At 41.3% G+C, this 15,973-nt stretch overlaps 3 protein-coding genes across 3 annotated transcripts in view; 2 read left to right on the forward strand and 1 right to left on the reverse strand.

Annotated features, from left to right (window-relative positions):
- Positions 1-15,973, forward strand: part of LOC122133856 (ferredoxin-2, mitochondrial-like) — a 104,429-nt gene that overhangs the window by 74,020 nt on the left and 14,436 nt on the right. The gene's annotated exons all lie outside the window — the stretch shown is intronic.
- The window catches only part of LOC109069951 (protein lyl-1-like), a 103,008-nt gene that overhangs the window by 58,289 nt on the left and 28,746 nt on the right, over positions 1-15,973 (forward strand). The window lies entirely within an intron of this gene.
- Positions 870-1,986, reverse strand: LOC109060960 (sphingosine 1-phosphate receptor 1-like; the record flags this gene model as incomplete). Its single annotated transcript, XM_042725248.1, has 1 exon — positions 870-1,986. A coding segment is annotated over one exon (1,116 nt), but the record flags the coding sequence as incomplete, so codon positions are not given.

Consider the following 15,973-nt stretch of genomic DNA (forward strand, 5'->3'; position numbering starts at 1 on the left):
AAAAACACATGTACAGGAGACACTGTATCTCAGTTATATTCAAAAATATTTAATATCAAATATGAAAGAACATAATTTAGTATCAATCAGGCTTTAAAAAGCTTGTAAAAACATGTCAAGTATTTACACTGTACAAAGAAAACCTTAAATATGCTTTTGTGTGAAGGGATGCTTACGGTTTAACACTCGATAAGAGCATGAGAGTGGAATATTTATCTGTGGAGGGTTTGTGTATTCATCAGTAGCAGAAATGACTGACATATACTGTCATATTTAATAATAATAATAAGTATAATTTATAAAGCACTTTTTTTTTCAAAGCTCAAGGTCGCCTAGTTTTTAGGCCTGTCTGCTGTTCAGTGCATGTTTGTTTGAAGTCTTTGCATGCATTCAGACCCCAAGTTGATACTGGCTGATATAAACTGATAACTTTGTCTTTCTGAGTATTTGTGCAGCTGTAACTCAGTTCACATATAAAGGACCAAATGTTGAAATGCTGAAGAACACCAACTCAAAGACCTTTTTCTGGCCACGACAGCTCGATTCGAGGGTCCATATAGCAAAGTTGGATCTTGCTGTAAAGCGAGTGTCTGAAACAGTTTCTCTTTTAGGCTGTGTGACTAAAATGAGCCTTTAATTAGACTTGACTCGTCATGATTCAGTTCAAGCTCTGAAATTTGGCCTTGGACCACAAAGCCAGTCATAAGGGTCCATTTTTATGAAATTGAGATGCATGCACAATCTGAAAGCTTAATAAATAATCTTTCCATTGATGTATGGTTTGTTAGGAGGACAATATTTGTCTTGCTACAAATATACCTGTGCTACTTTTGTGCTGCAGGGACACAGATGTGGTTAGGACGCTCATGCTTACGCGATGACGGAGAGCTTGAGTTTGGGGTAAATGGATTTAACAGGTAAGGTGATGCCGTTTCCGGATGAGATGGTCGTCTCCAGTCCCTGGCGGTTCACGTCTGTCTTCGTGAAGCTGATGCGGATGCCGATGTTCCTCACGCGGCCGTCTTTGGTCACCAGGCAGCGGTGGCAGAGCAGCTTCAGAATAGCCCGCCGCATGTCTCTGCTCGTCAGCGTGTAAATGATGGGGTTAATGAAGGAATTAAACATGGCCACGGCCAGGAAGTACTCAAACTTGAAGAGAACAGGACATGTCTTCACAGGACACACGAAGTCTATCAGCAGGAGCACGAACAGCGGCATCCAGCACAGGATGAACACTCCCACCACGATGGTGACGGTCTTCAGCAGCGCCATGTACTTCCGCGAGCGATGGCCGTAGGGTTTGCGCTGAACACAGCTCGGGTTCTGCGTGTTGGACTTGACGAAGTGAAAGATGCGTCCGTACAGAAGGACGATGGCCAGCAGGACGGCCAGGAACACAAACACGCAGAAGAAGATGTAGCTCTTGGCGTAGAGCGGCAGGACGGTGGAGCACAACTCCAGATGATGCAGACAGTTCCAGCCCATAATGGGCAGAGCGCTTAGCAACAGTGACAGCGCCCAGCTGGCGGCGATCAGTATGAACATGCGGTTGCGTTTGGCGCGGTGGTAGGGCCTGGTGTTGAGCATGGTGAAGTAGCGCTCGATGGCGATGGCCAGCAGACTGACGACGGGCGCCGAGAGCGTGATGAAGACTCCACCCTCCCTCAGGAACCACAGCAGCGGCGTCAGCTTCAGCGTGTTCGGACCCGACAGCATGATGTTCAGCATGTAGGTGAATCCGGCCAGCAGGTCCGACAGCGTCAGGTTGCCCAGCAGGTAGTACATGGGCATGTGGAGCTTCTTGTTCTTCCAGATGGCCATGAAGACGATCAAGTTCTCCAAGATGATCAAGAGGCAGATGAACAGACAGGCGATGGATTCTGGTTTCAGTCCAACTCTGTACCGGTCCTGATCCAGTTTGCCAGTATAGTTATAGTGCCGCTGGAGGACTTCGTTGTAGTGATAGTCCTGCGAGGGTGTGTTTGGTCATCATTGTGGCTGGAGGTCACAGCGTCAAGCTCCATGGTTCCCCAACAAACTTCTTTTTGCTCTCAGTGATGAGACGCTGTGGAGTTCAGTTCATCCTAAGAGAGAACCTGAGCATCAGAAAACTGAGCAGGAGTTGTTTTGTGAAGGCAGATTGTTGAGTATATACTGGATGGCAGAACTGCTTGGTTTGGGTCCATCGCTTCAGTCCTGAAAACACAAGAGCATCATCAGCTCACCAAACCAATTAAAAACCTGAGGGCACGCTTTCATTTTCTGCTGTGTGCACATCTGAAGTTTCATTTGGAAGAATTTTTTAAAAACGCTTTGTGCTCATTTTTTTTTTTTTATTTGACATGCCACGTTAACAAATGGCCGACCAATGAGATTGCTGCTTTTGTTCACGTGCCTGGAGCTGCTCCACCTGTATAGATCTGCTACAGGTTATTTTATATGCTATTTGTGCAGCAGCAGTATGTCTTAAATACTAATATTCATTGACAGTAGCAAGTTCCTGTACTTGCTTGCAGCAGCAGCAATAATCTACAGCTACAGCAATAACCAACAGAAGCAGCAGTTCAGCAGCGTAGCAGATCTATTACGCCAAGAACAAACACATTAACATTGTCATATCCATCACAACTACAATCTTCAGAGAGTTGTCATGATTGAACTAATGTTAAATGGAGTCTTATTGACCTTTGATTCGTTCACATTCTCACAATGTTCAGAAAATTCATAAACCCAGGTGACAAAAGTGCACTTCCATGATGTACTTAAAGTGCTCTATTTTCACACACTCATTTTGTACTTTATATACAAAAAAATATTCTTTAGTATTTCTTAAGATAAACTTAAGATCATCTAAGTATAGGGGCACCATGAATATGAAGTAAAATGTGCTTTTAACATACTGTCTCTGTATTTTTAAAATGTATTTAGTAAGCACTTGTATGAAAGATGAGTTCAAGTATACTACAAGTGCTGACTTAACAGAAAATAGAGCACTTTAAGTACATTATGGAAGTGCACTTTTTTCACCCGGGAAGAGACTAAAATCTGACAAATGCTAATAATTTGGGTTTTTGGCTATTTTACTATATGTGTGTGTTTTAATTTTCTGTACATTCATAGTTTGACGGTGTTCTGAATTGTTCTTTGGATCTTAGTTAAATCTTAAGCAGAGACGTGCTGGAATTTTGATTAGAAACATCAAAATTATTATTAAAAAAAAGTTATTCTGTATCGTTCCTGTCTAATTAAACAATTAAAAAACATTCAACACAAACTAGAATGAGTAATTACAAAAGCAAACACACACAAGTACACATTTATCTCCTCCATACTGTAGAATATATAGCTCCTCATTATTCATAACATAAAACATGAGTTTCAGAAGGGATAGAAATCTCTTACCATTTCTAGATTTGTGTGCCAGTAAAGCTGTGGCATGAAAACTTCAGTAGAAGAAACAAACACGACTCAACATGAAACTACAGAAGAGCTCCACACGAACAGAGACGACAATTACAGAGAATGACTCAACCGCTCTCTCTTTCTGTAACGCTCGCTCTCTCTCTCTCTCTCTCACTTCCCCTCATTCTCCGCTCTCTCCTCTAAACCTGCAGTGGTTGAGGTTTTAACACTTGTGTTTGTTGGTTTCAGTGGGCCATAATATGATTCTGCTGCGGATCTTCCTGTAGGAGTCACATTAATATCCACTGATGAACATGTTAATTAGCTGAGATGATCTGTAATCCTCCAGCAGTGTGATTAGTACAGCTCCAGCTCCATGTGAGCGCGTCTTGAGCCGAATGCAGGTTCAGTCAGATGAAATGCATGTGAATTGTGGTTGGATCAGACTCGAGCTCAGACTTGTCTTCTGGTGTTCTGCCTCAGGTCTCAGAGTAATCTCTCACACCTGAACACTGAACTGTGTGACTGTGCCTCACAGGAACCTCTGTGACGCGCCACACGCTGCAGGAACACACACGCTGTGGCTGACAGACGTCACACACAGAAGATCTGATCCGGCTCACCTCTGGCAGATCCTGCAGTAAAACTGGTGCATCTGGCCATGCAACATGAGAGAGCATTTGTTTGTTTATGTAGTTCAGTTTTTATCATGAATATTCAATGTGAGTTTTTCTGGCACTCGTCTCTAACGGTAAAAGCTGTTTTACTTTCTGATAAAGAGGTCAGACAGGTCATCCCGGTTGACCTTTGAGGTCACTTTTATCCTTCTGTGTCTCTCTGAAATGAGCACGAATAAAGTCCTTCTCTGCATTATTGTTTGCATGAAGCATTATTTGAGTCAAGACGTAACCTTTATTTATATTGTGCTTAATACTCACTGTGTCAAAGCAGCTTTACTACAGGGATAAACAGAAGAATTAATTGAACTCATTTTAATAGTAGCTATTTTCTATAGACATTATCAGAAGTCTAAAATATGAGATGCACAAGAGCCTTTTAAAAAGTGTATTGAATTTGAAAAATGTGTGAATGAAAGCAAATGAAAGTATGAGCAGAAATCAGTTATCGTGTGTTTTTTAGGGTTGTTCTGGAGGAAGTTTTTTTCAATTCAATTCAATTCAAGTTTATTTATATAGTGCTTTTTACGATACAAATAATTGCAAAGGAACGTTACAGAAAATTAAGTTTTTTACAATATTTTAGTAGTAGCTTATCAGTGGTGACTCAGTTTATGTGCATACGGCAGAAATGTTCAGAAAAATCAATAAAAGACGTAAACAAACAGACGAGTTAACACTATTAACAGCAATTATGCAATCAAACTTATATGAAATGTGGTAGTTCTGTATGTTGTCTCTGGGTTAGCATCATCTGAGGTCCTCTGAGGGGTTGCATCATCCTCTTCTCAGGTGTTCTGGATCCAGACTGGAGCTTGTGTAAATCCTAGTTACCACGGGATGTAAATCCAGCAGAAACAGAGAAGCAAATAGAGACATAATTAGCGTAGCTGCTGTTCCAGCCAAGTAAAATTAATTAGTTTAACGCAAGCTGAAGAATAATAATGCGCATTTGATCAGATATAACTGCAGTCCAAAATTATGAGATGCATTATTTGAATGCTTGGCCAAAGAGGTGTGTTTTTAATCTAGATTTAAAACAGAGAGAGTGTGTCTGAACCCCTAACATTATCAGGAAGGCTATTCCAGAGTTTGGGAGCCAAATGCGAAAAAGCTCTACCTCCTTTAGTGGATTTTGCTATCCTAGGTACTATCAAAAGTCCAGCATTTTGTGACCTTAGGGAGCGTGATGGGTTGTAGCGTGGTAGAAGAGTAGTTAGGTATGCAGGAGCTAAACCATTAAGGGCCTTATAAGTAAGTAATAATATTTTGTAACTGATACGGAACTTAATAGGTAGCCAGTGCAGAGACTGTAGTATTGGGGTAATATGATCATATTTTTTTTTGACCTGGTAAGGACTCTAGCTGCTGCATTTTGGACTACCTGTAGCTTGTTTATTGAGGATGCAGGACAACCACCTAGAAGTGCATTACAATAGTCCAGTCTAGAGGTCATGAACGCATGAACTAGCTTTTCTGCATCTCTAGCTGCTGCATTTTGGACTGTAGCTTGGCAATGTTTCTAAGATGGAAGAATGCTGTTTTTGTAACATGGGAAATATGATTTTCAAAAGACAAGTTTACTGTCTAATATAACACCCAGATTTTTGACAGTAGAGGAAAGTAACGTACATCCGTCTAATTGCAAATTGTAATCTATGAGATTTCTGTGTAATGTTTTTGGTGCCAATAACGGTTAAATATCTTCTGTCGTAATCTGAATTAATAGGAGAAAATTATTGGTCATCCAAATTCTTTTACATCTGTTTAACCACGCTGTTAAGATTGGATAATTTAGATTTTTCAAGTCAAGTCAAGTCAGTGCAAGTCTGCTTATTGGCAATTCTTCCACTGGTACAAGTACGTACAACAGAGAATCTGAAATATGGCGTTACTCCATACCCCCCGTTGCAGTACAGATACCTACATAGAGCCTAAAATCTAGATCAAATCTAAAATATAAGATAAAACTATACAATAAGCGGAATGTAAAAAAGAATAATAGAAAAAAGAATATAAAAATAACGGTAAATAAAAGCAGCGCAAGGTCACATGGCAGATAGATTGCAAACCGGTGACCAACACGTGCAGAATAAAAAGAATTTTAGTTGCCTCAAAATTAGCTTATTCAGTCTGATTTAAAGTGACAAAGTGACAAAGGGCTCAGAGTCAAGTTATTTATTAAACTGACGTGATGAGGAGGTTAGAATGATTTCAGATCCTGTGAATGAGGTATTGCGCAGACCACTGCTGCACAAAGGACTGGTGCACGTTGACTTCGTATGTGTAGAGGGAGGGGGGTTGGAAGTACCCTGGGGATGGTGACCTGGGTGGGGGGGGTGTTCATAGTTTGTCCTGAGGCCAGAAAGGACGGGGGGGTAGTTCGTAGCGCGTTCACTTCCTATGACAGCCTGATGGATGAAGCTGTCCGTCATCTGCTGGTCTATGGCCTGAGACTCCGCGTCTCCTCCTGATGGCAGCAGACTAAGAAGCGGTGTGACTGGTGATTGGGACACCTGCAAATGCAGAGGGCTTTTCGATGATACGGGTTCATAAATGTCCTGGAGGTAGGGGTAGAGAGACACCAAGTGACTTCTCACTGCTTCACTCTGCTTTGCAGAGTCTTCGTAAGTACGCGTTGCGGCGCCATACCACACAGTGATGCAAGCTGTCAGAACATCGCCTCGATGGTGGCCCCATCTGTAGAAGGATACATGATGGGGGGTGGGCTCTGGCTCTCCTCAGTTTTTGCGGAGGAAGTAGAGACGCTGGCTGTGATTTTCTTGGCCGTGCGCTGTTTGTCGGTCCGGGAGAGGTCCTCTGTGATGGGCACAAACCCTGAACTTGGTGCTGCTCACATGTACTCTCTCCACAGCCGCAACCGTTGTGGTCAGAGGAACATCTGAGTGTGCCCGCTCGATCCCTGAAGTCCAACAACTAATCTCCTTCGTCTTCTCCACGTTCAAGAGCGAATGGTTGTCATGCACCACCCGGCCAGCGGCTCACCCTCGCACTCCTGGATTTGTCTCATCATCCTGTTGCTAATTGAGACCACCACAGTCGTGATCATCCTGAAGCCTATCCAGAGGTGGAAGTTTGTGGTGAACGGGTGTGGCAGTCGTGGTTCCACAGAGTAAGGGGGCTTCAGGGGCCTTGGGCCCCAGTGTTCAGTTCAGCAGTGCTGACATAAACGTACTGCTTGTCTTCCAGTCATCAAGTTTTTGTACAGGAAAGCCCCAGCTCGACCAGGTGGTCATTTTTACTGTGGATATTGGGTTTGATCTGCTGCGGCTCAACATGAGTTTTGCAATATTGTAGTGCTAATTTTAATGGCAGTCCATTAGAATCCAGGGAGGGGGGGAGGCAGACCATTGCTGCTGCAACAGCCTGGCAAAATGATTGAATCAGTAGAAAATAACAGGAGTAACAAATGATGGTAGCTTTTCAGTTTGCAACAACAGGTGTATGTAAATGTTGTTGAAAAGAGACGAGATGATATTTTAAGGCGCCTCTGTATGCCGCGGATCTCTTCCGCTGTGTGGGTTCAATAAATCACTGCGGTAGGTCAGACTGTTTTACTGTCTCTCTGCAGTTGTTGGCGCATGTTGTATGTCGGGCTGCTTGGTCCTCATCAGAAAACCCAGACCATATGAAAAACTATCCTTCTGCTGCACCGTTAGCAGACGTGGGACTGTTCTCAGGAAGAGACATAAAAACAGAGACATGTGACGTCAGAGACATAAAAAACAGCTGAACGTAATCTCTATGGACTCGTACATTGTCTCATGGATGTTCAGCTCTGACCCTGTGCCTGAACTTGTATTTACAGAGTGAAATATGATATTCCAGAAGAATAAATGTAATCAGGCGATGAGTTTCTCTTGTTGCTCAGAGTATTCCTCCTCTGTTTGTGTCTGAAGAACAGCATGCAGCTTTATGTGGTGGAGGGGAGCGTAAGTTGGTTAATGATGGAGACTAACTCAGTTCAGCCTAGTAATCTCATCGCTAGTGTTCTTCAGTAAAGGTGATGAAGTTTAGTGTGTTCTTCCTCAGTCTATGACATATTCTCAAAATAAACACATTGATTAGATTCCCTCTGTAGACTGGTTTACCCCACGTTTTTACATGAACAATATTCGTTAATGAGCGCTCTTAATGAAAACGCTTCATTATGGTCTGAAAGTCAAAGCAGGATTTAGAGATTTTGATTGTTCATGAAGAGTTGGATTCTGATTGGTTGTAATTACAGACTCATTACACCAGTGTTATCCCCTGATGCGTCTCTGTGTAGCTGCGGTTCTGTGAATTTATTTGTGGCTATTTCAGCAAAATGAATGATGATATTTTTTTAAAGGGATCATGAACTGCCTCTGTTTCAGTTAAGTTTGTACTGTTCTCTGAGGTCCAATGATAATGTTCTATCAAGTTTTTTTCATCAAAACACATCATAATGATGATGCCTCTAACAGGTGAACCGGTCTGGTTTGAACTGTAATAGTAGCCGAGAGATAAGTTAATGTATGTGCATGATGATAATCATATACTTGTGTAAAAAAAATGGCAGAGCATATGAGAACAGATTCCAGGTCTCTGTTTTGAATACAGTAATGTTCACAGTGTGTGTCGTGTTCCCAGTGTGTGTGTGTGTCGTGTGTGGTGTGTGTGTGACCATATGTCATGTTCACTTCACATTTAACGTCAAACACAAGTGTACCGAACGATTACACCTTTAAACGACTCTCTGTGTGAAGAACATCATTCAACAGAATTCAAACATGATCGAATCTGCACTGCTTACTCAGAATAACATTCCACAATCAGATGGGTGAGGTCTGTGACGTTAAGGATTACAGTACAGATTGCTGTGTTTGATCCAGTGGTTTCAGGAAGGGGACATCATCATCATCATCATCTTCATCTCAGAGATCAGCGGTGTGTGTGTTGTGTAGAAACTGAACTGTGCTCTCCGCAGGACGCTGATGGTCTTTTACAGCGGCGGTGAGCTCAGAAGACGCCAGTGTTTCCTGAAACACTGTGAGGGATCATCTGGCTACAGAGGTGGTTATTTGTGTGTTCGAGAGAGTTCTGTAGAGCGATGCCCTGCATTTCAGTTCTAGAAGTTACAGAATGCAACGCAATTTAAATACATTTTGACCAGAAGCCCTGAACAAAATGAAACGTCTGTTGAAGGGTGTGGTGGGTGGTGTGTTGTGTGTGTGTGTAGGTGTGTGTGTGTGTCTTCACTTCACTTAACAAACACAAGTTTGAACGTACACCTTGGATGTGTGTGGCTGTTGAGAATAACTTCCACAATCAGTGTGTGTGTGGACGTGTGTGTGTGGTGTCCACAGGTGGACATCTCATCATCGTCGGGGAGATTGTGTGTGTGGTTGGGTAGGTGGGGTGGGGGAGTGATGTCAGGGTGTGTGTGGGGAGTGTGTGTGTGTGGGTGTTGTGGGAAGGTACAGATGCACCGCAGTGGGCAGGTGTGTGAGTTGTGTGGGTGTGTGGGTGTGTGTGTGTGTGTGGTGTGTGTGAGTGTGGGTTGTTGTGTGTAAGTGTGGAGGGTTGTGGTGTGAGTGTTGTGTGTGTTGTGTGGAGTGTGCTTGTGTGGTTGTGTGTGTGTCGAGTAACAGTTGCTGTACGTGTGTGTTATCGGATCTGAGTGTCCGTGAGGATCTGTTAAACTGGCTGGTGGTGTGGTGAGAGAGAGGGCTGAATCAGTGTGTGACACACTCGTGCCTGTTCACTCTAGCAGAAGATAAATATAGGGAAGGCTTCCTGTGAACACACCACACACAAAAATTTAATATTTACAACTTGATCATCTAAACATACAGTGAAGTAATAATAAACTGTATTTCCATATTTATGTATAAATAAAATTTATAAAAATGTTTCTAAACGTATGTCCCACAGTTTTCCACCACAGCGAAATATCAATATTTAATTTTGTCTAAGGACACATGAAATGAAAAATGAATTAGTATTTGTATGTTCATGATCTGTTTTGGTTTAGTTTTCTGTGATTCCCTTTCTCCTGCCTTGTGCTTCTAAGGCTTTTGATTAAATTTGCTCATATTAGCATTATTAGCTAACTCCCTCCACCTGCCATGTTTCGCCCCCGATTCAGCTGCCTTGTTTAAAGTCTTCTTACTGTTTGGGAGTTGTCCATTCTCGTTAATGTTTATTTGTTGATCTCATGTTGGATTTATTGTCCTGTCCTCCTAAATATTCTAATTAAAAACAAAGCTTTGTTGTTGAATTCTTCTTTTGTCTTCGTGCAGTGTTTCTACCTCACCAGCCCATAACAGTATGGCCAAAAAGACTTTATTCCAAATGTGTTTAAAATGTAATGTATAGAATGTTCAAACACAATGCATCTAAGATGAAGACTAGTTCTATGAACTAGGGAGTGATGGGAAGTGTGATAGAAAGAGTTTTCTTTAGAAAAATGCCTTAGATGAAGAGAAACAATGCCAGGAAAAAAAAAGAGAAAAAATATATATAAATACATTTTACTTGATACTAAATAAAAATTACATTACCTGGTCATTTATAGTGTAATTTTTTTTTTGCTATGTGTTTTTATGCTGTATTGTAGTGATCAGGAGGTGTGTGTGGGTGGAGAGTTTTTAAAAGCCAGAATGGTATAAAGCGTTTGGATTATAACTTCTGAAATATGTGGCTGAGAGTTCTGAAAAGAAGTTCCCGGTGATACAAACCATGTGCCTGAGGATTTAACACCGGCTCTAATAGCTGACTGGATCCGTGAACATCTGCGGACACGAGCGACGTACGGCCAGCGGAACAAAAAGTGGAGCAGGAACAAACTCACCCCCCCCCCTCATATATGAAGCAGCACAGAAGATCTAAAGAGATCCAAGTCATCTTAAAACAACAGTGAAGATCCTCACCATCTTCCCTGACAATTACAGTTATACAAACGTATTATGATAATAAATGCCTAAATCAGAGGCGTGACGAGAATCTTCCTTTCCCCCTGGTATAGGAACGTGCCGCCACCGAAGCCAACTATTTTCCCAGAAACAACGCTTTCTACATATGAAAGAGGTAGAGACCGTGTTAAATAACCTTCCTAATAACAAAGAAAAGTGGTAAAGACTGCGGACATATGAGACTTTTAGAAAAACCATGCAGTCATGTCAGATTTTAAAAACACCCAGCTGTCATTTTCATGAAAATAAGAGAGTCCCAGAATTCATGGAAAGGAGAAATAAATCATCGTTTATTCCCCAAAAAAAAAAAAAAGACAACTTAACCGTGATGATCCATTGTCCATGGAGGGATAAATCCCTCCTTCGTTTCCATCTATAAGGTGTTACATGAAATGAATGAACTGGCCAGAGTTCTTCCTTGGCTGATGGAGGCTGATATCTTCTTCACCAAAACAAAAGGCAATACATCAATAGGCAAGGTATGAATGAACATGTATTTTGCCTTAAAACAGGGATAGATGACTTTAAACATGAGTCCTGCAGACTGTATTCAGTCTTCCCTAGACTTTAGAGATGCATTTGGAACTTTATCTCATGATGTGATGATCAGATCTGGAGGATGTAAATAGAGGCTCCTTTATCGAAGTATTCTGTGGAGAACAGCTCACGCTCCCAACACCACTTCAGCATTAAAACTGGCTGCCTTTGGAGTGCAATTCATTTTATAACTGCCCGTCAACACTGACAGGAAAAATTTTCTGCTTGATTAACTTAAAATATATGATGATTTTTTTTGCATGAATTTATTATGTAGATCAAACAAGACTAGTCTTTGTAAAAACTACTTATTTTTTTTTTGTCTGTTGAAAGAATGTTTACACATAAAGTAAACTTAATTTTAGTATTTCTTTAGTCATTTTTGTGTGTGTGTGATCTACATAACTTTAAGAGTTCTAAATGTGTATTTTTGATTGAATTCAACTCCATGTTCCAAATTTCAGGTGGGATCTACTTTGTTTTTCCAAATTTGTTAGTTTATTTTTAAGTTACATGTACTCAAATTTTCTAATTAGCAACTGAGTATTTCTACTGAAAGTATAAATGCAAATATTTAATGATTAACTATTTAACCACTAGTGCTTGTCAGCTGAATGTTAGTAGAATGTACTCATCACAAATATGGTGATGTGTATTCTGGTTATAACTAACATATGGTTATGTTAGTTAATTATAACCAGAATGTAAGACACATCACTATGGAAATGGTGGTTATAATATAACTAACCTTACTTTGATAACTTTATTCTTACCTTGTTCAGTCCGTGTGTTCCTCTTCGTTTGCGCGCGGGGGGTTTCCAGACAAGACAACGAAAAACACGAAGAGAAGTTAGGGTAATATTTACATGAGTAAATGAAACAAGGTTATTGTGTGTTGTGTGTGTACCTAAGAAGATTGGTTGGGATTACTTAGATACATTTTGTAAAGAGAAAAAAGCACATTGTTTTGTATTTTGAACAAATGCAGATTAATTTAAAACTAGATGTATGAATGTAAAGACAGAAACTAAACATTTTATTGTTAATATCACAGATTTAATTATGTAACATTTACATCCACCCAGATTTTTTTTTTTATTTTGTAAAGTTTTTATAGTGGATGTTTTTTTTTTTTTTCAGCGGTGTGATATCCCTGATCCTGGTACAGGGCTATGCAGATGATGTCCAGATTGCCTCCAGAGAAGAGAGTATAATTAAAAACATGCTAGCCAGAACAGATTCTTTTATGAAATGGTCAGGCCTGGAGATTAAGGACTCAAAATGTGCTGTTCTGTATGAGAGGAGGACTGGAGGGAGCACCTGGTACCGCTCAAAATCTGATAGGTGTCCAGTGTTTACAGTAGCAGCACAACCTATACGTGTATATTCTCTTCATGAGACATACACTTATCTTGGACATAAAATTAATATTGCAGGAGAATGGAAAGAGCAAGTAAACATCATCTTGTCAGAGTTCACATGCAGGCTGGACCTGAATTGATAAATGTCCACTGCCACTGACCTTGAAGCTGGAGGCTGTTAGACAGGTGACTGTCTAAAGTAACAAACATCTTACAACATCTGTTCTCCAATGCTCATATTCAAGAGAAAGTGCTGAGCAAATGAATAACAAAACAGTGAGATTGGTTTGGGAGTGGTTTGGACTGAGTAATAATGAGATCTTTTTTCATCCCCAGTGGCAAGGAGGGTTGGGGGTGCTGAACGTGATATGGGTTTATAGCAGCATGTGGGTTTATCACCTTCTGATCATCCTGAACAATAATGACAGAGACGTTAGAGAGTTGGCTTGATCCTCCCGGTCGCCGTGATTGTGCCAAGTAAGACATGATCCTGGAGCAACATTTGTTGTCCACAAAATATAGACTTAGCCCATTGCCCTACCCCTAAACCTTAACCCCCCTACCCATAATTTATGATAGCTGATTAACAAGGGTGTAGAAGCACCTAACCCTGATTTTAAACCTAAAACAGATATTTCCTGAAAAGTTATAACTCAGTTCTGATTGGTGGATTGAAATGTTGTTCCAGGAACATGTTGTACTTGGTGAAATCACGCTCACCCGATCCTCCCTGTTCCTGGACCTCAGGAGACGCGGGGTGCTGTTACCCAGGGACTCAGAGCCCCACTTCCTTGGCTTGAGAAGATAACCCAGCGAGAAAACTTGACACCCACCTGCTGGTTTTTGGTGTCTGGTCAGACTGGCCGGACCTGAATGACCTGTGAGGACGGTTGAGGCGTCTCAGAGGATATCACACTGACCCCCTGATCTATATCTCGAGTCAACAGCTGCATTCAGTGGATATAGACCCCAATAACATATTAAGGCCGGTGAACTCCATGGATTACATCAGTATCATCAAAACCCACACTGGCTGGACTTTAGACCTTCAGGGAAAACTTGCATGTCTTCCCTCTGTTTCACACTCATTTCTCAAGACTACTGCACTCAGCGAGGACATTGTTATTTTCACAGTAAAAGCCAGAGTACAAATTCTTCCTCCTAGACAAGCTTGTTGTCAACCTGTGGTTGCTATCTGGAGACTGGCGCACCGCATTCGCTTACAACTGGTGAGGGCTGTGTGTTCAGTTGTGGATGGTGTCGGCATCACACTTCAGACACAGCATCAGCGAACATTTATTTTCAACAGAGTACATTCAGTTCCTGAACGGTCTATATGGTCCTACAAATGCTGTGGTGTCGGCACAAGAGAATCAAACATTGTACACGGCTGTCATGCTTAGAGAATGCACAGATGATATCAAACTATTTACCACCTTTAGTAAGAATATACAAACATTCTTGTGTAAATTCATTGGTGTAAATTCATCCATGTTCCAGTATCTCAACAGGAACTCTGTAATCTTTTCTCATCTGTCTGCTAACACAGCAGATGTTATTGTGATGAATGAGGAGCTGTAGAGAGAGGTGCTGCAGTCACCTTTTACTCTAGTATTGAGGAATCTTTCATGACTAAAGTCATTAAATATCAATCACTCTAAATACCATTTCAGAAATAGGTTATGAGGCCGATTACTTGTTTTTTATATTTGGTAGCTTAGGATTAAATACACAGGTTGGTTGTAAGAGGGCTTCCAACAACTTGGGATGCCCAGAAAGAGGGCTAAATGGCGAGCAAAGTACTATGGCAGACACTGTTAGTGAAAGTGAGAAAGTAAGTGACATTTGCCAAGTATGGTAACCCGCTGCCACTGGAACTGGTGCACACACACAGCAATTGAGAGGTGAGACACACCCGGAGCAGTGGGCAGCTATATATCCAGCGCCCGAGGGGAGCAACTGGGGTTCAGTGCCTTGCTGCTCAGGGCACTTCAGCCACATGAGTACTGAGAGAGTGGAAGAGAGCGCTGTTCATTCACTCAGTGATGTTTACAGTTTTTTCTCGATTGCTTAAGCACATTTCTTGAAACTATGCCTCATATTCTCAAAAGCAGTAAACACAAAATCCATAACATCTCACCCAGTAGCTTAAACAAGCCTATTTTTCAGGTCAAAATGAAGCTCTGCACTCAAAACCACTCACTCTTGCCAGAAAAAACCAAACTTTGTCCTCGAGACATCACACACAAGCCCTCAAAAACACACACACTACAACATAGTCTTACATTTGCACATTTTCTATTCCTTAATGTAGCTGCACAGTCAATACACTAAACAACAATCAAAAAAATATTCTGCCCCAGCATCACATCTTTGGTCTGGGACCAGACACCACAGACTATACTGGCCCCTAGCCGAGGCGGCGAGGTAAAATCCCCTCTCGCATGACTGATCCACCCGTCACACACATCACCTGTAATGTCTAGTTCAGGCTTCTTCCATTCCCGCGTTCCTGTGTTTACACAAAATAGGAGTACTGATGTTACAAAAAGAATGTTTACACAAGACTCCAGTATACTGCATCATATGCACCTGGCTTCTTGTACTCGTGGGGACTCTTAATATTTACGCACTACAGTGTCGTTTCATGCCACATTATTTTCCATTCTATATTTACTTATACAGTCTACACTTTTTTATATTTTATTCTTAGATTTTTAGTCTTTACGTGATTGCATTCTTTCATCGCGATAATTTATGTATATTTTCATCTGTGTTGTATGCCTTCTAATACTTGCACTGTCGCATTGAGCGGACATGCATCACATTTTCACTGATGGTTATATATGCTCTATACAGATGTGGATCGATGTATTGTGACGAATCTTGAACTATTTTCTGTATGTAAGACAATCTGATGCATGTGTTGTAATAGAGTACCGCTCTCAAAAGTTACAGTAGAGTACACTGAGGTACACCTCCCTGAATGTTCTTATGATCGAGGCGACGGTGAAGCAACTTAAGTTTGGCTGTGATG

Source organism: Cyprinus carpio, chromosome B6, assembly GCF_018340385.1.
Source record: "Cyprinus carpio isolate SPL01 chromosome B6, ASM1834038v1, whole genome shotgun sequence".
Classification (NCBI taxonomy): Eukaryota; Metazoa; Chordata; class Actinopteri; order Cypriniformes; family Cyprinidae; genus Cyprinus; species Cyprinus carpio.